Source organism: Crocodylus siamensis, chromosome 2 (genome assembly GCF_052110815.1).
Source record: "Crocodylus siamensis isolate JL-2025a chromosome 2, ASM5211081v1, whole genome shotgun sequence".
NCBI lineage: Eukaryota > Metazoa > Chordata > Crocodylia > Crocodylidae > Crocodylus > Crocodylus siamensis.
The window spans coordinates 172,526,706-172,549,847 of NC_143396.1; the positions used below are offsets into that span (position 1 = coordinate 172,526,706).

At 49.9% G+C, this 23,142-nt stretch overlaps 1 protein-coding gene across 1 annotated transcript; it reads left to right on the forward strand.

Annotated features, from left to right (window-relative positions):
* The first annotated feature begins 2,190 nt into the window (after positions 1 to 2,190).
* PGGHG (protein-glucosylgalactosylhydroxylysine glucosidase) lies at positions 2,191 to 22,871 on the forward strand. Its single transcript, XM_090032325.1, has 15 exons — positions 2,191 to 2,392; positions 3,579 to 3,652; positions 3,954 to 4,217; positions 7,535 to 7,745; positions 8,845 to 9,280; positions 10,072 to 10,191; positions 10,325 to 10,456; positions 12,091 to 12,202; positions 14,166 to 14,238; positions 14,512 to 14,648; positions 15,867 to 16,000; positions 16,139 to 16,234; positions 16,868 to 16,965; positions 21,811 to 22,025; positions 22,524 to 22,871. Exons 3-15 carry the CDS (start codon positions 3,965 to 3,967, stop codon positions 22,586 to 22,588), a joined length of 2,082 nt encoding a protein of 693 aa, XP_089888451.1. The 5' UTR covers positions 2,191 to 2,392; positions 3,579 to 3,652; positions 3,954 to 3,964; the 3' UTR covers positions 22,589 to 22,871.
* The last annotated feature ends 271 nt before the right edge of the window (positions 22,872 to 23,142 follow it).

Sequence of the window (23,142 nt, forward strand, 5' to 3'; positions counted from 1 at the left end):
GCGCAGGGAAAACTGCTCCCAGGACAGCTCCAGCCGTAAAAGGCGAAGACGGGCAGATCTGACAGAACAGGAGGGGGCATGAAGTGGGCAGTATTCTAGTGCAATGATGGCCAGTCTTTTTGGCAGGTGTGCCATGAGTCAAGTCACTCCTCTTCCCAAGTACTGCTCTGATCCCTGTCTCCCAGAAGCATACCTAAGAGAGTTTGCACCATGGGGTGCCCGAATGAAGGCAGGGGAGGTTGAGTCTCCACCCCTGTGGAGTGGAGGAGTGCCAAGATGCTTCTGGGAGAGGCAGTGCCACTGCCAAGAGCCAAATTAACCCTGCAAACACTGCAACTTCATATGGCAAACAAGGATCCAGTCCTTAATTTAGCAGCAGCTGCCGGCTCAGGGAAGTCTTAATCTGGCTCATGGCAGTAACGTTCTGCCACCTCCTCATCCCATGTGGCCCCTGCCTCCAGTTTGGTGTTGAGGGCTGGCCACCTCTGCTTTGTTGTTTTGCCTTGCTTCAATGAAAAAGAAAAAGTAAAACAAATTTGTGTGCACATTTTAAAGAAGTGTGGAAAACCACTGCCTTGCACTAATTGTGCATGGGGTCTTTGGCAAGGGAGTTTCAGGGTGGGGAGGTCCACACTGTACCAGCTGTGATAGCTTAATTATTTTCTGGCCACAGCTGTAACATGAGTCTACCCTGTGACAATCTCCATTGAGGAGATTCTTTCAGTGATGGGTTTGCCATAGGCTCAGGGACAGCTTTAGGGCCCATATTTCCCCTGGGACACAGAAGCAGGGACAGAGCAGCACTCTGGCCTCTGCACCTTCAGAGCCTGTGACACTAACAACATGACTTGCACCCTTGGGCGCTTCATGCCAGAGGCTGCCTGCAGGGTGTCGCTGGGGTCTCCTAGAGTGGCTTGCTCCCCTCTCACTGGGCAGTCCCACCAACAAGGACTCTCTTAATAGGTTGCCCCCAGTTGCACGTTCAGGGCCTATGCGATTCCATGGGGCAGTGGGATGAAGTGTCCTGAGGGCTGGCTCTAGGGAAGTGCCACCCTGTGATAAGGATGCAGGGCCCTGGAGGTCTCCACGTGCGACAGCAGTATTGGAGCACTGGTTCCAGGTGTAAGTGGGGGCACCCTGGATGGAGGGTTCAATGGGGGGGCTGTGTGAGGGGTGCCCTGATGTGTTTCTGCTGGCACCCAACACAGAGGGCTTGACATGGGGCAGTGACAGGGTCAGTCTCACTCTGGGATCCTGGGACTCAGGTGGGCATGCAGGTCCTGGTCTGGGACTGACTGAGGCAGTGCAGAGACATAACTAAAAAGGCAAAACCCCTCTGTGCCCCAGTGTGGGGGAAGAGTGGTGCTGAGCACTGGAGAATGGGGAGGGGGAAGGAGGGCGGTCAGTCTTACCTTTCCCAGGGAAAAAAGTTCTGCAATTGTGTCTGGCCCACATCCAGTCCATCTGCCCAGACAGTGCAGGGCTGTTTCTGCCCAGCCCCTCCAGCTGAGCTGAGTTTGTGGTGGGGCAGCTCAGCAGGGGCAGTGCAGACCCCATCCTCCTCTCCCCTCCTCACTCACAGCCCTGCTCCAACCACACTCCTCCCACAACCCCCAGCTTCCTTCACCCCTGCCCTGGCACGCCCTGCACAGCAGCACCGCACGGCGCTTGTGGCACATGTGCCAGGGCTTGACCACCCCTGCTCTAACTGATGCTGAAAGACACAGTCTCAGCCTGCTCTGTCTCATCATTTCTCACTCATCCCCTCTCCTGAAGACACCTCTCTGGCTTCTTACTGGTGCACAAGGCTGCCTAAATGCTGTGCTGAAACGGAGAGCTCTGCCCTTCCCTCTGCCCTTTTGCAGTGGCCTGGGAAATCATTTGCCCTCATTCCTCTGCTTGCCTCTTGTGTGCCACAGCAATCTCTGTACATTTTTACCGAGCCCCTTCTTAACGCACACCTCCCCCTCAGGCTTCATGGGACAGCAGGGAGGGCTGTGCCCCGGCCAGGACTCCCTGGAGCTGCACTGCCCAGGCAATAGGTAACAGACGAGCTAGGAAAGGCGCCTCCCTCTGCTCCTCCTCCAGGGCCGGGCCAGTCCCCTGCAGCAACTTGAGCCCTAGGCTTTTTATTAGGCCCCGCCCCCAGGATGTGGCTGGAGCAGCGAGCTCTGTTACCAGCGGCGCAGCGTGCGGGTCACAAGACCCAACTAGGACTACCTGGCTCAAAGTTTTTTCTTAAAAAAATAAGTTAGTTCCTTCCTCCCTGCTCAGCTCAGTAACTTCCTTCAACCCCTTGTCCCTCCCTTCCCCAGATCCCCACAGCCGCCGCAGCAGCCGCCGCCGCCGCAGCCCCAAGCTGTCAGAGGCCAGCTGAGCCCCCAAACCAAAGGCAAGATGCAACCCCCCGCTTTCCCCTGCTCGCTCTCCTACAAGCCGAGGAGCTCATTCTTCCCTGCCTCGCCTCCGTGGCTGCCAAGTGTGGGTACAGAGGGGGGCACTGGCAAGAGGGAAACAGCCAGGAAAGTTTTACAGGCCAGCTGCCAAGCATGAACAGAAACAGAGGGATTTTCCGGACTGCCAGCATGGCACTAGGGGAGAGAGACCGATAGGAGATGAGCTCCCAGCCAATGCTCTCATAATGCCATGTCCCACAAAGCTTGTAGTGCCCCTGCCGGTTTTACCTCAGTATAATTCTGTATTATGATGTGACCTGCTGGAGAGATCACAGGCCCCAGACTTGAGCCACCACCCTCTCCCTACCTGCATGGTGCTAGGTGTCTGGCACTAGGGAGTGGTTCATCAGTCTGGAGAGAAGAGGAAAGGGAGGAGGAAGATAGTGTCATATGCTGTTGCTTTTCTCTGGAAAGAAATCAGTGAGATCTTGTGTGGAAAGAGATGTAGAAGCAAGAAGAGGGGAGGGGTTGAGGCACGAGTCCAAGGTGGTAAGAAGGCAGCTGAAATGGCTGGAGTGCAATTCACCCAAGCAGGAGAAATAGGGATGTTTCACATAGGGACTGGAAAGTCTCCAGGAGGAGAGAATGGCTCTGTAATGCCACAAAACTGTAGAGACATTCCTGGAAGGGAGAAGTGGAGGAAACACAGGCCAGCTGTGAGTGGGGGATAACAGAGCAGACCTTGTGTTTAAAAAGAGCCAAGGTTGGAGGAGCATGAATAGAGAGACTCCACATATGTGGCAATAGAAGAAGGGAAGAGCTGGCAGGGAGCCACAGGACTGATGAGAAGCCACTGAAGCTGATGAATGGGAAGTCACAGAAAAGCAGTGACCCTAAAGAGAAAACAAGCAACTAGTGCTGATCCCCACTGAGGATAACGTGAGGCTTTCTAATGACCTCAGGGGGAGTCAGACCAGGCCTTAAAGATCACAGACCCAGGGGACTGGGGATGTCACCTGAAAACCTAGGACCAGACAACACCGTGTCTCTTAAGAACAGAGAAGAGACTTGCTGTGTACTAATTCACGGGCAGTTTACAGAGGGCAGAAAATGACCCACAGCCCTGAGTTTGTATGTGGCAGAAACATTTTCACTTGCTGTATGGCTATTCCCATCCTCTAGGCCAAAGGACCAGGAGGCTGGAGCCCTCTGAGAAGAGAAGAAGCCAGAAATCCCACATCTGTCAGAAACTGAAGGTAAACCATTCCTAGACATGCTGGCAAACATGCTGGCAGACATCTCCTCACCAGCCACAAACCACGGCAAGACCCTAATGCCCCTTCATAAAGTCATCACAAAGCAAACTGAGTATCTCACCATCCCACAAGCAGGGCCATTGTGGATGCCATCTTGCTGCCCAGAGTCCACTCCACAGCCTCAGCCCGGCCCCAGTATAATGTTGCATTAACCTTGGGGTTTTCTGCCTCTATTAAAAGTTCACATTGCTGTGCTCTCTTATTCAGTCAACACCTCTGGTTCTCTTCGTTCCTCATTCAGAGTAAGCACCAATGGCCAACAGTGGAGATGATCCCACTGTATTCAGCTGCACTGCACTGCCCTCAGACTCCCGTCTTCTTCCGACAGTCACCAACGCCTATCTGGGCACCCGAGTGTATAGGGACATCCTCCATGTAAATGGCATCTATAATGGGGCCGTGGGGGACACTCACCGCGCTGATGTCCCCAGCCCCATCAACGTCAAAATGAAGGTATCCAGTAAGGATGAAGTGACCGAGATCTTCTCCTTGAACACCAGGACAGGTAACCAGTGAAGGCTCCAGCTTTCACATGGCAGCTACTTTCATGTGCTATCATGTCTTGTTTGTCAGCTCTTGTTTTCCCCTTATTGTCAGTGTCTCCCTTCTGAAGAAGTTAACTCACTCCCTACCAACATTGTCCTTTCCCATGGGGTCAGGAAGGACCTCTCAGTCTTCCATGAGACCTGCTCATCCCTAGTGTAACTCCACTGGCTTCTGGGAGAACGCCATTGGCTTATGAGAGCAAGGAATTGCCATATTAAGTTAGACCAGATGTCCATCTATCTCAGCATCATGTCTCCAACAGTAAGAAGCAGTGGGTGCCATAGAGCAGGGGTTTCAAACTGCTTTAGCCTCCTGGGTCAGATCCAGACTGTGGTTCTTTGTGGGTCAGATCTATGCAGTGGAGCAAGTGGTGTCAGGGAGCCCAGCAGCTTAACACAGCTGTCACTCATCCCCCACCACCAAAACACAGCCCCAGCGGGACTCTGGACTTCATATTTTTGGTGATGGGCCTCCACTCTCCCCCACTGAATCCCAACACTTCTATAAACCCCCTCAGGTCAGATGATACAGCTGTGCAGGCTGTGTATGTGACTCCCCTACCTTTGAGGGATTATATAAGGAACAGGGCACTTGTAGAGTGACTCGTCCTGTGTCACATTCTCCCACTAACAGTCATCACAGGGTATGGGATGTCCAGAGCCAGAGGCTACATCCCCAACTGCTATGTTTAACAGCCCCTAATGAAACGATGCTCGAAAAATTGGTCTAATCCATTTTGAACTCGGTTTTACTACATAATATCTGTTGTCAACGAGCACCATGGGGTAACTATGTATTGTATAAAAGAGTATATCCTTTGGTTTGTTTTAAACCTGTTGCTCAATCATTTCAACAATGTGTCCCTTGGTTTTTATGTGCCTAAGACCAGAGTGAGCTTGGCTCCACATTTCTACTGGATCCAGAACATGCCTTCATGTTTCCTTTCATGCCTGTGCACTGGTATCACTGGCTGCCATTGACCAAAAACATGAATGGGTCTGGGAACAGTGAAATGCATGGGAACATTCAGCTAGAAGAGCTCTGCTGAGAAATTCAGAGGTTAGTTTCACAAACTAGTGGATTAACATCTTGAAAAATGAAAACTCCTATACAAAGAGATAATGGATTTTACCCTACTTGAGTGCTGTGGACTTGCTTCACCTTAGCTTAACACTTTTAAGGCTGGTCATGTTGGAGTGGATGGATAGTTTCCCTTTAACCTGAGAATAAGCAATACAAAAGACTATTTTCAGACCAGGTCTGTGCACAAGCTGGAACTGTGTTAAATAAATGGTGTTTGCCTGTGATATTTGGTAGAACAGTGTATATAACACAGTGCACCACTGGCTGCCCCAGCCAGGTAAACTGTATCACCAGCACCTCACAAGCCAGAATGGCATTTAAACGTGGCTCTAGGAAAGATGGTACCAGCACAAATGTGGACAGTGGGCACATCTACACGAGATGCTACTGTGCAGTTGCAACAAGCTACTGTGCATAGTTTCTAGGGTCAGAAGGGACCTGAGCAGATCATCTAGTCTGACCCCCTGCCATGACAGGAAAGAGTACTGGGGTCAAATGACCCCAGCAAGATGTTCATCTAACCTCCTCTTAAACACCCCCAGGGTAGGAGCCTGCACCACATCCCTTTGAAGTTGGTTCCAGATCCTAGCCGCCCTGACCGTGAAGTAGTGCCTCCTGATATCTAGCCTAAACCTACCCTCTGCCAGCTTGTGACCGTTATTCCTGGTCACTCCTGGCGGTGCTCAGAGAAACAGTGACTCCCCCAATGCCTGCTGATCCCCCCTGACTAGTTTATAACAGGCCACAAGATCCCCCCTCAGCCTTCTCTTTTGGAGGCTGAACAGGTTCAGGTCCCGCAGCCTGTCCTCACAGGGCCTTCCCTGCTGCCCCCTGATCATACGAGTGGCCCTCCTCTGGACCCTCTCCATGCCGTCGACATCCCTCTTGAAGTGCGGCGCCCAGAACTGGATGCAATACTCCAGCTGTGGCCTGACCAGTGCCGCATAGAGGGGGAGGATCACCTCCTTGGACCTGCTCGAGATGCATCTGTGGATGCATGACAAGGTGCAGCTGGCCTTCCTGACTGCCTCCCCACACTGCCGGCCCATGTTCATCTTGGAGTTAATGATGACCCCCAGATCCCTTTCCACCTCCGTGCTGACAAGAGGGGAGTTCCCCAACCTGTAGGTATGGTGCCAGTTGTTCCGCCCGAGGTGCATCACCTTGCATTTGTCTGTGTTGAAGCCCATCCTATTCTCATCCGCCCACCCTTGTAACCTGCAGTAACTCATTGCAGTAACTCATTGCTGCTGTGCCGTAGCATGAAAGGCACTATCTGTGACAATTGTTACTGTTCAGTAGCGTCAGAAAAAAAATGTTTGGGGACACTACTGCACAGTAACAATCGGAAGTCCTCTGCTCATGTAGACACAACCAGTGTAGATCAGTAGATCTGACTCTGCGTCAGAACTTTGAGCCTGGATGTAGTTTAGGATCCAGGTCACCATATTATCTAACTTCACTCTCTCTCAGTCTAAACACCGGACACTTAAAAAAGGCTAAAGGTGGCCCAGATCTTGAATCCCCAAGTGTGGGACAATTCAGATTCAGAATTTCAAGTATACAGGCCCACTGATCCTAGGCTCAGTTACATGGGTGGAAAGCTAGTGTGAGTGAGTAGAGAATCAGGCCCAGGAAGCCTAAATCCAGAGTTTACTGTTGGGGTTTCATAGATTTCATAGATTGCACAGACTTCAGGGCTGGAAGGGATCTCAGAAGATCATCGAGTCCAGCCCCCTGCCCCAGGGGCAGGAAGTCATCAGAGGTTATAGGATCCCAGAAAGATGAACATCCAAATGTCTCTTGAAGGCATTCAAAGTAGGTGCTTGAACCACCTCTGGTGGCAGTCTATTCCAAACCCTGGGGGCTCAGACAGTAAAGACATTAAAATCCAGTCCTTTCTTTTGTGACCAGGCACATAAATGCATGTAGCTAATAAATCCCTGTGGGGTTTCCCCAAACTGGGGAAGTTTATATTTCTTGGAGGAACTGGGTGCAGTGCAGATACCTGCTCCAATGAAACTTCTCCCTCCCTTCCCCTCTTGAAACAGAAAGATCCTCAGTGGGTTTCAACACAGGCACAGGGGTCCTCCCCATACAGCTCTGATAACCGAACCAGGACCACAATCTAGAGAGCAGGCAGGAATGACTGAGAAGGCAAGCTCCAAGGGATTGCTCTGTGTGTGTCTGCAGGGACCTTCAGCCATGTACTTCAGTCTCCTGAGTACACAGCCACCCACAGGATCTATGCCCACCATGCCCGTGTGCACCTGCTGGCCTTCAGCATCACCATCCAGCGAGCAACGACCAAAAGGCAGCCCATCACAGTGCAGCTCCAGACTCAGTTCACCCCAAAGAGCCCAGATGTGGACTTTAACCGGGGGCCGGATTACCAAGGAGCTCAGTGAGTATGACCATGGAAGGGTTCTCCCAGCAGGGATGCAATCTAGGGAAGAAAGGACTTTCCTCCTCTCCAAATGTAAAGTAAGTGACAAGAGTAGAGAGAACAGCTGGGGTTCTCCTCTGTCATCCAGGGCTACGTGACCTTGAAGAGGATCAGTCATTCTCTAGAGGATTAGGGCCTGACAGTCCAGCTTCTTGGGGATGTCCAAGGCTCTCCATGCTTGTGGAGGTGCCACGTGTCATGGCTGTGGACACTTTGATTGTAACAGCAACATTGGATAGAATAGAAGACAGAGAACCCAAAGCTGAGAATTCAGGTGTCTCCCTGCTGACCAGAACCACCCACCCCTCTCCAGCTCAGGAAAACACCTCACTTGCCTTCAGCTGAAAATTCATTATCGTTACTATGATTTTTTTAAAAACAGTTAGCACAAATGTCCCGATAGTTGGTGCCTTCCCTGAAGAGTCTTGGGCTTCTCCAAGACCTTGCAGGCAGGTCTTGTCCAGGAGAAGATGTTTTGCTATTGGTATTATTCTGCATTCCCCTCACAAGCTCATGGAAGATGACCACATGAAGGAAGAAAGGGGACAAATTAAACAGCAGAGGAGAGGAGAGAGGGTGTTTCAATGGAGAACCCAAATCAGAAAGGAATTTTTCCCTCGGTCATCTGTCCATCTTCTGTATCCATCCCTGTGTTTTCTTGCCCCTTCCCCTTCTGTACCCTGCTGCCCTTCCCATACCATAAAACAGCAGCAGATGGAGACTGCAGTCTGCAGTGTAAATGTGCTCTCAATTAAAGGTACTAAGTGGGGACTCAGGAGATCTAGGTTCAGTTCCTGGCTCTACTGGCTCAGTTCTTCAAGGGCCCAGTGTAGGGGGAGGGGGAGTGTATGCTGAATGGGATCTATTCTGTACAAGATTACAGGGCAGAACTACCACTGCCATGAATTGATGTAACTCTGCTGAGATAAATAGAGCTACACTGGCTTACCCCAGCAAAGGGTCTGGCCTGTGGAGAGTTTATTTTGTACCCCCTGCTCTTCTTTCTAAACACTGAGCAGGCTCAGCAATTTTCCACTCTGTTTGATGCCTCTTCTAGATACATCTATGGGAAAACCTTGATCCCAGAAGTAGAGGGGGGCCCCCAGCCCACTGTGCACATGGTCTGGACCCCGGTGCCACAGGCCGTGATCCTGTTGGGTGAAGAGCAGGAACAATCCTGGGAGTTCGTGACTGCAGTGGCAGAGAGCGAGGAGGGAGTGAAGAGGCACTTCCAGGAAGGAATATCCCTGGTTGCTGCTGGCTCCTTATACTCCTCTCACACACAGGCCTGGGCAGCACGGTGGAGGGGATGCTGTATAGATGTGGATGGACCTCTCTCTTTGAAGCAGGCTGTGTATGGATGCCTCTATTACCTGCTAAGTGCTATTCCTCCCCTTGGGTCTTCTGGCTTCCTTTTCCATGGGATCAGTCCCGGTGGGTTATCCAATGGCACACAGGGAGAAGACTACTGGGGACATGTGTTCTGGGACCAGGTGCGTTCCCAGCTGTACTTCCAGCTGTGTGTTCAAGATCTCTAGTCTACATCACTCCCAGGCCCTCTAAGACCCAGTACCAGGCTGTAGTAAGGCCATGTCCCGCTACCCAGGTGGCCAGTTGGGTGTGGGTGTGCATCTAATAGTGCTCAGAGGCTGGGGGAATGGCTGGTATCACCCGTTTTAGAGAATGGGGATCATGCTGTGCCCAGACCCTGTCCACATGACTTAGAACCTGATGGGTGACCGGAGATAGGCAGGATTAGCATGCTCCTGCAGCGTGAAATCTTGAGTTGTGACCATGCTCAGCTCAGAACATCTCCTCTGTCTGTAGAGCATCCACAGTGTGAGCAGCACTCCTTTCCCAGTGTAACTGGTCTGGCTGGTCAGCCTGCCCCTGGCTGCACAGCATCCCTGAGCACACAGCCCACTGCATGAACATCTTCCCACTGAGCATACCAGGAGAACTGCTTGGACCTCCCCAGCAGGACACAAGCCGGATTCAGCAGCAGCATTGGGGTGGATACTCAGGCATAGTATGAAATGCCTGAGGCAGTTGTGGCTACAGCTGTGTGGCCACAATTGCCTCATGTTACTTTTACCACATTAAAGGAGCAGCAGCTCTGACTTATTACAATGTCACCTTTGACAACTGTGGTCTCATGCTGTAAGCATGGATCCTAGATCCCTCAAGGCAATGAGTGCAATTCTTGGCATAAGTCCCCGTGTCCAGACCCACTCCTCACATCAGGGCCTTCCCTCATGTCACTAAGCCCACTCTCTGTTTTCAGGACACCTGGATGTTCCCCAGCATCTTGCTGTTCTACCCAGAGGCAGCCCGTGCCATCCTAGAGTACCGCATAAGGACACTAGATGGAGCCATGCGCAATGCACAGGAGCTGGGATATAAGGTAGGAGCCCAACCTGCCGGCTTAGGGAGCTGGCAGAAAATGCCCTGGCCAGGGGGCCTGCACCTGCAGAGGTGGTGCTGTGCTCAGGCAGGTAGCCATGCTCAGCCTCCCACTGGGTATTTCCCTCCGGCAGGGTGCTAAGTTCCCATGGGAGAGCGCAGCCACAGGCTGTGAGGTCTGCCCGGAGAAGATCTATGGAGCTCAGGAAATTCACATCACTGGGGACGTCCTGCTGGCCTTTGAGCAGTATTACCATGTCACACAGGTAACCAAAGCACATGGACGGGTGGGACAGAAAAGAGGGCAGGCCTAAGGGACTGATATGTCAGCCTCCTGGAAAGCTTAGATGTGAAGGCTGCTTGTGATTCTCAGCCTTTTGTCCCAGAGCAGATCTTCTTGGTTATCCTCTTCCCTTTGCAAGCATATTTCCCCTTCCTCAGCCCTGGCTGTCTTGCTGGACTGGTCTGACATCTTGTCACCAGGGCTAACCTTTCCTTCACCCTGTCCCCTGCTATGACTGATATGTCCTGCAGCTTTTTCTCTTGCTATTTTGTTCCCCTTTCTCAGCTTTCCCTTACTCTCACTCCAAATACATCCTTCCTTTTTCTGACATGAGCTAAGGAACCACACCCCACACATAGCTAAGAAATGTCCCCATTGATCTTTCCAGCTGTCCATCTTTTTTCCCACCCATGTAGGACCCTGCCTTCTCTTAAAGTGGGCAGAGCTGGCATGAGGCTTTCTTTAGGCTGCCTCTTAAGGTGTGGCCACCTTGCAAAACAAGGGTGTTGCATATCAGGTTAAAATACCAGGGAAGACAAGGTGAAGTGGGTATGAACTCAGGTTAACAGCTCAAGTCCGAGCTATGAGGTACCTGCCTGGAGGGTCTTGCCCTTCCACTGAGAATAAAACTGATCATCACCAGATCTGGAACCAAAAGGGCCCTAAGGTCAGATGGGCAAGGACTGGGGTTGGTTTTGCCTTCCTCTGGCACAAAATAGAGTCCTCATCCTAGGATCCCTTGAGCACATGTTAACCTAAAATACCTGTGCCTTTACATTGCCACTGTCTCCCCTGCTTTTTACCACTGTGGTTCTAGTGCAGGAAGGACAGAAATAGATGAATTTTAGGATTCTTTGGATACAGGGTTGCCTGCCATTGCAGGGGACTGGATGTGATAGCCCAGGAGGCCCCTTCCAGTCCTATGTTCCTCTGCTCCCTATGTTCCCCTATAGGAGTTTGGTGTTGGATGTGAGCTGCTTACTCAGGTTAGAAGCATACTGCCCTGCCTTCACTGCGAACATGCTGCTTTGTACAGACAGACCTAGAGTGTAGTCTGCAAGGCTGTTTGTACTAAGGGCCTGAGTCTTCCTCTGATTACTAAACAGGCTCAGGCCTCTGGCAAAAGCTTATTGCATTCTTTAGAACAGGTCAAAGGGCTGTTCTCTCCATAAGGGTGGGCCACCCACCGTCCCTCTGCTGTGCTGCTTGGAGAATGGGTGTGATTACTTCCCCACAAGAAAGTTACACACTCTTATGCAGCCCCAGTGCCACTTCTGCAATCCACAGGGTTGCATCCGCCTCTGCTCGCACTGAATTTGTCCTGGTTTCCTCGTATAGATGCTGGGGCAGGGAAAGAAGGGACACCACATAAGGCCAGGCTGCCCAGCACTGCCCAGGTATCCAAGGTGTCGCACAGACCTCCTTGGGAACTGTGCCCTGCTGATAGCTGATTTCCCAGGAGGGGACACAGTTGCTATGATCCCAACCAGTGAGCTCTGGTGTTGGTATCCATCATGGATACTGAACTCCCATTCTCTACGTGGGTGTGAGTTTCTGTGTCTCCTTCCTCATGGCTCCTCTCCCTCCCACTCCCTCTCTGGGCTCTTCCTTCTCCAGGATGCGAAGCTGTTCAGGGAGGATGGAGGCTGGAATCTGGTGGGTGCAGTGTCCCAGTACTGGTGCAGCAGAATGGTGTGGAGCGAGGAGGAGCAGTGCTACCACATCAAAGGTACTTCCCTGCTGACAGCTAGTTTCCAGAAGAGGACGCCAAAGGTGAAAGCTTGCTGCTCGACTGACTGGATCTGCTTCAGTTCAGTGAATGGGAGCACTGTCTCTTTGAATGGGAATACATAGGCACTCAAGCCCCTGCCATCCTGTCCACCTTACAATGGAGGGTAACACCCACCCCCCGCACATTCACAGGGTACTTTGACAGGTTTTAATTGGAACCGGCCTCCCTCTGTCCTCAGCAAGTGGCTGGAGCAGGTCCACTGCCACCATCACTAAATCCGCACTCTCTGTACTGCATGTCAGACAGGAGGGCTGTAACGTGGGGAGTTCCTCATCTATGCCTGGAGGGAGAGTACCTTAACCAGCAGTGTCATAGGAGCCTGACCAGGGAAATAAACATTGCCCCCATTCTAGTAAAGACAAACTGTTTAGGGAAATAGAGAATGTGGCTGTTATCAGGAGTGGAAACCTGTACTGGGACAGAGTTGGTGGCCTAGTACTGTGGCCCTTTTTTTCCAGAGACCCAGGTGCCAGTACTGCGAAGGTGCCACATGACAATAAGTGTGGGCTCACTTAGTCCCTGAAGGAGGTATTTGTTATTGTCCTCAAACCAGCACCTATGTTGGCATGAGCTATACATGTGGCAGAGTGGCACATCTTCCCTAGTGTGGTGAGAGATATGGGGGAGTTACACCTGCCATGGCTGGGCAAGGGGCAGTGGGCCACAAAGAAAAAGGTACATGCCTTCACTCTGGGCTTGGAGCTGGACCATTTGTCTGCACCCATGGGATAAAAAAGAGCAAGAAAGCAGTTGGGATAGCAGATCAGGAGACACAGCTTTGGTAGAGCTGTGAGGAGTAGCTATTAGGCTAGAGTCTACTAATTTACCCTGCAGCAGGATAGTACTTGTAAATACAAATATTATCCTGCTGTGGAGTAAAAAACTCTGCAGCAGCACACATGTAGATGCTGATGGGGCTGGCTAAAGCATAAGAGTGCTTCAGTGTGAGGGCTGCCTGCCAGCTTAGGCCCACACTGAAGCACCCTCATGCCCAGCCAGCCCCTCTACTACATTTTGAGCTGGAGGGAGCAGGGCCAGGCTGGCTGGCAGGTTGACCCTGCCAACCAGGATGTGGCACCCAGGAGCAATAAGCTCCAGAATTTATTGTAGTATTTTCAGGGAAAGATCTTTTCTTCTTCTTCCTGCCTTTCAAAAACAAGGTGAGTTATTCAGGGTGGCATGTTGATTTAAAAAGTATGGTAATATTTAAATATCGGGGAGCCTTCCTCAACTGAGAAGTAGAGGTCTCTCATGCAGGGATGTTCTTCTCCCCTTCCACCCCTTACCAAGGCAGCAGTCAAACTTGGTGTGAGGGAAAGATACATGAATACTGCTCTGGAGTAGGGAACTGCACTTACTGATTTATATAGCAAGTATTGTGCATGTATACTTCATCCATTGCACCCTGCCTGTGAGCCTCACCCCTGATATAAAGGAAACTCCCCCTAGAGAGTCTCATAAGAAAGTAGCTCAGTCTCCCTACCCTGGTAGCCTGTGACCTCTTTAAAAAGAAGGCAGGTAGATTTGCACCTGTAAAGACTAACTAAATAAGATATAGCAAGCATAAGATTTCATGAACCAAAGCTCGCTTCTTCAGGCAGAGAGCGGTAGTTAGCCAAGTTGGTCTTTAATAAGGCCACCAATAAGGGTGAAACCTTTCCCTCACCTGCCGGGCATCTGGACCAGGGACATTGTTAGGACTGGTCAGAGGTGTAAACAGAGAACTGGGCTGGGATCACAACTTGCTTCCGCTAGCCACCCAGAGAGAATACAAAGCAAAGCAATGACCTCTCGAAAAGAAAAGTTTCACAGTTCATGCCTCTCCCAGGAGCAAGGGGTTTAACACAGAACTGGTCCAAGCTGTGCCATAGTGTGAAGTGTCTCCTCACTCTCCCTCCAGGTGTCATGCCCCCAGACGAATATCACTACCAGGTCGATAACTCCGTTTACACCAACGCCGTGGCCCAGAGGAGGTAACATGCATGATTTACAGCAACATGGTACAATCCTTCCAGGCTCTTCCTTGCTGCTCAGTGATCTGGCAAGTTTAAGAAGAAAGCCAGGCTTCAGGGGGCCTCTGCTGTTCTCTTGTGCCCATGCTCAGAATCACACCCTTTTGATTTTTCTGTTTCCTTTACAGGGAGTCTCGCTTGACTAGCTGCTTTCCTTTTATTACACTAGTTTGCCCTGTAAAGGAATGCATTCACTAGGTCAAATACAAACTACCTTTCTTCACTTCCCTCCAGCTTAAACTTTGCCGCTGACCTGGCCCATGACTTTCAGATACCGGTCCCTGAGGAATGGCTTGAGTTTGCCAAAAAAGTCAAGGTGCCATTTGATACTGAAAAGAAGTACCACCCTGAGTATGATGGGTACCGTGCAGGTGAGTTGAGGGGTGTAGGGAGGGGGTACTGCAGCTGAGCTTTGATTTAGCCACTGAGGATAACAGATCAATGACCCAATGATATCCACCTGGGGTTAAGGGCAAGCGATTGCATCGTGGACCTCATACTGTTCTGGAGATGTCTGTACTGATGCTGGTTGAAAGCTGGTGGCAATGGCAGGTCACTGAAACTCGGTTCTTGTTATAATGGCATTCATTCCTCAGCTGGTGTCTGGCACTGTCTGGGCTATTCCACATCATAGGGCTCTTATAAAAAAAGTTGACTTAAGAAAGGAATGGGCAGACAATGCTGGGGGAATGCACCTTTTCTTTAGCTGAGGATGATGTCTTTGTTAACTGAATATATCTGTACACACATTGGGCCAGTTTCTTCCACCTACTGAGCCTTTACATGGACTTAGGTGCCTAAGTGTCATTCTGTTTCACCTGATTTTACTTTGGTAACACATTATTATCTGACTCTTAAGACTGAGTCACAAAAAACTAGCAACAAGAAGGACCCACTCACCATTTGCATTAAGGAGCGTTTATTAGGGAGCCAAGCCGGTCTAACAGAATTACACCTAGGTACCCGAGTCCACTCACATGCTTAATAGGTAGAACAGAATCTGGCTTATCCAGACTGAGTTTCCAAGGCAGAGCACTACAGTTAGCCAGTCTTGAAGGACCTGGTTCCAGTCACTGCACATTGAAGTTGACTCAGTTGATCGGCTCATGAAAGTGCCTTCTTGTTCTTGATTAGGAGGTTTTGCATGGGCACATACACTTTTGTAGGCCGCTCCGTGCTGCCTTGTTTTCAGTAATTTCCCCAGCCTGCCCAACACGTGTGGTGACCATGCCTGTTTGGTCATGTCCTGGCCCTGAACCAGCTTCCAGAGAATGTAGCAGCTAAGACCACATTGTCCAAAGGCTCTGTCAGTGAACAGAAAGTTTCAGTGTCTCTATCTAACTTTCCTCTGACCTGCAGTCACTTCCCTTGCCTAGACTGCTGTTCCAACTGCATTATATTTATTCACTTGAAATGGTCCCCATCTCCATTGTCTTCAAGGACTGCCTAGTTGAATTTGCTCGGTTTAATGATAATGCAGCTGGCCCTGGAAACTCCCCTGGGGATCTGAGAGTCCAGGGCAGGAAAGCCCATCACCAGTCATTCCTTAGGTATATGTAGGTGGACCCTCTGTCTGTCCCATTCCCCAGGTGAGCATGTGAAACAGGCGGATGTTGTCCTGCTGGGATTCCCTATGATGTATCCCATGAGCCCCGAAGTCCGAAGGAATGACCTGGAGATGTATGAACCTGTCACTGAGCGGGATGGGCCAGCCATGACTTGGGTAAGCAGCCAAGAAAAGCTGTTTCAGAGTGAAAGGGCTGAGCCTTCTGCATGGCTTGGCAAAGCACCCAGCAGGCACCCTTCAAGAGTACACTGGGGAGGCCATGGTGGGTCCCAAGCCTGGTCCTTTCTCCTGCAGAGCATGTTTGCGGTAGGCTGGATGGAGCTGAAGGAGGTCCAGAGGGCACAGAGCCAACTGGGCAAGTGCTTCAGCAACATCACTGAGCCGTTCAAGGTCAGTCCACTCATACTGGACCCTACACTAACTGCATTACTGTGCAGCATTGTCATCATTATCAGTGCAAGACTGCCTCTCTGCATGCTTGTGAGTGGGCAGAAGGTGTGTGTGGGGGGGAGGGGGCATTTAACTCCCACCTGTCTCCATCCCTGCCTGCCAGGGAGAGCAGGAGTAAAGCCTCAGAATCACGTGCCTTGGCACCTCAGCTCTCTCTCCATCTACTCATATCTAGGAGAAGCAGCCAGGACAGGGGAGCCCAATGCATCTGCTCAGAGGGCTAGGAGACTGCTTGACATCAGCTCCCACTTCCCTTTAAGTCACATCCACCCCTCACCACAGCACTTTCTCTCTTCATGCTAGGTGAGGGGCAGTGAGGCAGGGAGAATATAACTTCCCTCTTACTCGTCACCCGCAGTGCCAGATCAGCAGGACCAAATGAGAAGAGGGCCATATTCCATTTCCCCCCTCAGTTCTGGGACAAGGCACAACTCCCTGGGCTCCCTGAGAAGGAGCCAGACAAGCAGCTGCACTACTACTGAATGGTTTTCCATCCTCATGTCATTTTACAAAGAGCAGCTGGGCCCCCCTGTCCCTACCAGTGAGTCACTTCTTTCTTGTTCTTTGGGACAGATCTGGTCAGAGAACTCAGACGGGTCTGGAGCCGTGAATTTTCTGACAGGGATGGGTGGCTTCCTGCAAGCTGTCCTCTTCGGATACATGGGGTTCAGGTGAGAAACATGTGACTGTAGTTCAGCGATTGTTCCCAGTAGGCTGCAGATTGAGCACCTACCCCTCCAAGCCATGTCCTCTGAAAGTTCTCTGTAAGTAACACACAAACAGTGAGATTTACAATCCCCCAGGAATCCAAGGCCCTGGCAGTGACCAGTGAATTGCAGAGGATTTGCATAAGTACTTTGTTGTCCTGTTACCTCACTGCATGGACTTCAGTGGGAACAGAGTCAGGCCAGCAATGAGACCTTCTGTAAATCAATACCTTCAGTGAAGTTTGAAACCTCAGTATAGTCTCTCGATCCCTGAGAACACCATTGGAGCATCCTATACCTTAGCAGCAAAAGTGCTTGCCTTGGTTACCCAGACCTAGCCAAGGCAGAGGAGAAGGCAGTAGCTCCAGCTCCTTCACTAACAAAGGGTGGATGAGGCTAGTAAGACTTGAAGCCACCTGTTCTGCAGGTATTGTGATTAATCCAAGAGTAAAAAAAACAGACAAATGCTTCTGAAAAAATGGAGAACTAGAAAATCGCATTTCTTTGCGTATAGGCTGCACAATATCTGCATTTTAAAAAATTACAAAGCAGGATGCTTGAGTGATATTTTAAGTCTCTGCACTGATGTTTTATACTTGAGATAAATATATTTTTCCCACCACCCCCTTAGATAATGCCTTCATAGTTTATTTGAAATATATGCTGGATTTCAGTTCTCAGATTCTTGGAAACAGGTATGGAAAATATTGTGCATGGAAGTCACTTCTTGAGTGGACACAAAGCTCTGTTGAACTTTCAGCACTGCAAATATTAAAAGTAGCCTTCATTGCCAGGGAGGGCTGGGCTCCCCTTTCTGTGGAACTAAGAGGACCAGAACATCATGGCTGGGGTGAACATAATACTAAGGGTGAAATTACGTGTTACACTTAGACCATACTAAATCTGTGGAACGTTAAGCAGTGTTAAAGTTAGAACATGTTATGAGCAGTCACACATTAAGGGTTAATACCATTCCTTGCCGGCACAGCTCCGATTTGCCACTAGAGGGCTGGCGGGCAGAGGCATGGCTAGGAACCAGGATACCTGGGCTCTCTCCCTGCTCTGAGTGGGGGTGGGCCAGGGAGACAGAGCTGAGAGCAGTGTATCCTGGGATGCTGAAGGACTGCAAAATGTTCATTTTATCTCCATGGAGCATATTGAAGTTAGCCTAACATGAGCTGGGTAGCATGGCCCAGAGTTGATGTTTACCTGAAATGACGTAACTTTGAAACACTCACTTAGCATGAGTTAACAAGCTTTAATGTGTGGACACTGGTGTTTTAAGCACCCTTAATATAGTCTAAGTGTAATGTGTAATCTCACCCCTCTTTATTTCATGTTGATACAAACTATTGCTTCCTTACTGTCCCCTACTGACCAGCCTGGGCACTCTAAATACTCAAAATTAACACCACACTTAGAATAATAATAGTAGCAGCAGTAGTAGCAGCAACAAACTTTACCATTATAAAAAGAGATAAAATGAAGATCAGAGGAACAAAGTGACTTCCCCTAAGTGGCATGGTGAGTTACTTGCAGATCTGGGAAGAGGACCCAGATGTCTTGCTTCTTTCAGTCCCATGCCTCAGCCTTCCTGTCTTCAGATACTACATGAGTGTTCCTCTCCTGGCAGAAGAAAGGGTGTAAAAATAAGCTATAGCAAAGTGCCATTTTATAAAGCTCCTTTCTGCCTCCCTTTTCCTCTCCTTGCTGGTTAGGAACATGGTTTTAGGCAGACAGGGGCTCTCTCCTTTCTGTCTAGTTCAGTGGTCTTCAACCACTGGTGATGCAGAGAGGGTGCACATGGGTGCACCCCCTGAGAGAAGCACTGCCAATGCTGCTGGCAACGCCTGTGGGCGGCCAACACTTGCCACCCCTGACCCTAACACCACCGACAGCATCTGCGGGCAGTTGCCTATCACCACTGGTCACTGTCAATGCTGCCAGTGGTGTCTGCAGGTGGTTGCCGACTGCCAGTTGGCACTCACCGCCCCTTCCCCACCACTGCCAACACTGCTGTGGACACCTGCAGGAGCTCACCGCCGCTATGCCCCCCCAGCTTCTGCGGGCAAGTGTTGCTCATATCTCCAACCTTTCTAAGCAGGAGATCACCTTTGGCATTTCAAAGCAACCCAAAGTCTACCATGCACTCCTGCCTTTCCCCTCCCTCCCCACCCAGCAGGTAAGTCTGTGGGGAAGAAGGGCAGGGGCAGATCGAGGCAGAGGGAGAAAAAAATATTCGGGGGTACACCTCCCCAGAAGGTAAGTCCCACCTGGCCAGGGCTCCACTCAACTTACCTCTGCTCCTGCCTCTGTCCCTCACTGCAGGGGCCTCAATCAAGCCCCTGCCCCTTCCCTTCCCCACGGACTGACCTGCTGGGTTGGAGCACATGCGTGCACACATGCGGGCACTCAGGCCCCCACCCCAGCCTCGGATCAACTCCTAGAGGCTCCAAGATCTACCGGTGATCAAGATCCACTTGTTGGTGACCAGCTGCTTCACCTAAAACTTTGTTTCACCCACTGATACCACAGGTGAGTCTTCACCACCAAGAGGCTGATTAATCGCTGAGGAGGGTGCGGGGGAGCTTCCAGCTTACACACAGACATCCTGGCAAACAACATTCAAGGAGAGACATGACAGGAAAGAAATACACTTCTGCAGAGGGGCTCTGACAATCTGTTTAAGATTTACCAGCACATGGCAATAATAGCCAAGCCCTTTTAGGAAAGCAGTTGTTTCTGGTTTATCTCCAGTGAAAACTGGTTGCAGCCACAACATTTATATCCAGCCCTGGAGTGGAGCAAAGCCAACTGAATCAATATGGGGTTGGAATGAAATAAACGCCTAGATATCACCATACTAAATAAGGGCAGGAGCCTCCAGGGTTAAGAATAACACCTTCCCTGAAGCTCCAGAAAAACTGTAAACAGTGAAAGGGGCCCGAAATACGCCGCAGGGGGGAACTCGACAGTAAGAGGCACACGTGAGGAGGGGAAATCTCTTGCTGAGTGTGCCTAACAACAGTTGGGCGAGACAAAAATGGAGCCAATTCAACAAGCAGGAAGCAGTGGCTGGCTAAGTTACCTAGCTCACCTCGGAGGCCATTACCAAGTATTCTGGTCTTGTGGGTACCAACGCAGGACCCAGATTAGCTGTCAGGGAATCACCCCCAGAACCCAGGAAGTGATATAAGCACTGCTACAGCACATCTGAGGGAAACATGGGTGAGATACTGTGATTCAGAGAAATACTTGAGACAATTGACCTAAAGTCTACCCAGATTAGAAACTAACGGTCCTAAAACAGCACCTGGAGAACATGTTAGTCTAATAGATCTGAGGGAATCTCAAAGCCAAAGCACAACCCAGTATCCAAAACAGACATCCAGTGAGGCCTATTCTTGAAGAGTTTGGTTGAGCTTTGCATTTTGCTATACGCCAGAAGAATACTGTCGTATTGTAATGACATAATCTCAGGAGCGTGTGGTCGGGATCTGAGTTAAGAACAGTTACCATTGCTGGTAGGCATGGATCTGAGCTGCCGCTTTCCCGTCTGAAATCCAACCTCAATTTGTCCAATGTTCAAAACTATTTAGGTGCCATGTTGCTTGGTTTAGCTGTGGACTCAAGCCATAAAATCTGGATCGCAGTTCAAAGTTTTACAAACTCAGATCTGATGTTCCAGTTTTGCTTACATCTAGTTCTGATGTTTGGCTAAAGCAGGTATCCAACAGTTTTGGATGTGCACCTGTACTTTTCCAACCCACTCTGTAGCCTGAAAATTGAAGTGGGATATTCCTGTGACCAGTCACTCTCATATTTCAAGCTTTCCTTGCGGAAATAAGCTTTTTGACATTAGCCTTTTTACGTCATAGCTTTAACGATTTCCAATTCTGGTCGCACACAAAACCCGGAAGCTGAGTGAGCCACAAAAATAATGAAAAGATTCATAAAAATAATGTAAAAGTTGTCACCAGTGTCCTAAGCCAGAGTTAAATCATTGACCTAAAGGTAAAGATTCCCTGATTATATTAGTGCTCTCTAGAACCAGCCTCTGTTCTATGGGTTAGAGCCATTTTCAAGTGCTGTCAAGACCTTCACAATGCTAGAGCAATGGATTTCAACCTTTTTTCAATTGTGGACCCCTAAAAAAATTTCAAAATTTCACTTTGGAAATTTCAAATGTAGGTGTGGACTCCTTTGAATTGTAAGTGTGGGTATTCACATCATTTTAATTGATCATAGTCATCTTTTGCCAGCTGCTTAGATACAGTCTGCAAGTCCCCGGGGGTCCACAGACCACAGGTTAAAAACCACTGGGCTAGGGAATCCATCACCACCCATAGAGAACACCGGAGAAATACTGTCTAAGAAAAAAGCCAGTTGGCAAAAATAGGCTCACTAGAAATTATTAAAATATGCAAAGAGCAAAAAAGATCAGGTTTCTGCTGTAAGAGTTGTGTGAGGTCCATACCAGCGCACTCTGTGCGGAGGTTATTATTTGCGGAAAGTTATTTGTTTGCCTTCTGGAAACTGCAGCACATTTTGGATGCCCAGAGGGCCTCTCCCTATTTGAGGAGGTTTGCTCTAGGAGAAGCCTGGCTGGAGATTACAGAATACATATAGGGCATACAAGTCGACATGTGGCCTATACCACAAAGGATCTGTCTTTGCTTGAGCCTCAGGCAGGGAAAGGGGAAGAAATGTAGAGATTATTAACACTGCTTGGAGAACAATAGCCCATGTCTCTTTTGGCAGGGATGGCATCAACTCACATGGCCACTGATTTGCCTCTGCCTTTCATAGGATCACAAAGAACAGCCTGAACTTTGACCCTGTCTGCCCAGAAGACATCAACAGAATAAAGGTCACAGGAGTCTCTTACCTTGGAAACAAGCTGAATTTCACCATCACCAAAGAGAGAATTAGGATAAAGGTGACAAAGTCCTCAGGTGACCCTAGCTCATCTCTCCTGGAGGCTGTGCTGGTAGAGTCAGGGCAGCACATTCCCTTGCATGAAGGTATGGTGTCTCCCAACTGTGATACTCTGGTATGGTATAGACTTTGGAGCATGTTCTGCTATGAAAGCATGTCCTGCATCCTTTCTAGTGGTGACTCCCACTGAAGAAAGCCATGAGTGTCCCCTTAGGAATCTAGCACCCACCCAGCATCCTTTGGGCATATCCACACCACCTCAGGCAGCCCTAGGGAGCAACACCTTGAAAACATGCCCTGTCTTCTTGCATTCTACGCCTCCAAAAATGTCTTAGTATATATGCCCTTAGACTGCGGCCTACAACTTCCCCTACTAGAGACTGGAACTGGAGTAGCTGGGATATCCTCACAACCAGTTCTCTTTTACTATTCCCCACTAGCTGTCCAACAGGGGCAGGCTGGATATATTATCAGAATTTCCTGCTGTGAGGTTGGCTTAGGACACCCTGACCCCAGAGAGTAACTTAATCTAGGAGCTTGGAAAGAGGCTTGTTGCAGTGAGATGCATTTGTTTTCCCTTTCAGGACAAATTGTCGTCTTCCCTACAACTGCTGGCTGGATTCAGAGAGCATCAGCTGAGCCATTTTAAGCCCCAGATGTTTTGTTTTCCAAGCCAGGCATTAAAACCAGCAGAATGGCAGAAGTATGGCAGAAAGCAGGAGCCCTCAGGGGAGCATGGGCTGGGGCCTCACACTGTGTGGCAATGACTGAGGTTTGGCTGCCCACGGCAGTGTGGATGAGTGACCCACTCCAGCGGGATTGTGCCTGCTTGCTTCCCTTCTCTTGTGGCCAGTGAGTGTGTGCTAGGCAGGCAAGATATGGTGGGCGTGCACTGTTCCCTTCTCTTTGCAAATATTACTGCTGGAAAATGATCCGGGAGTTGCTGTTTCTTCTTCCTTTATTGATGGCTGATTGGGGTTCACCTCACTGATTCCCTGTAGTCCCTTAACAACCACTAGTTTACCCCTTCTCTGCTTGACTTGGCTTCCACAACCTTCCTTTCAGCACTAATTAATAGTGCTTTCCTGAATTTGTGTCTAGGCCACTGGGAGTGGGACTTTGCCTCCTGTACCTGGGATTGGCATGAGGCATTCACATGATGCCATGCTTCATCACTGAAGTTGAGAGTTTAGAGGGTAGTTA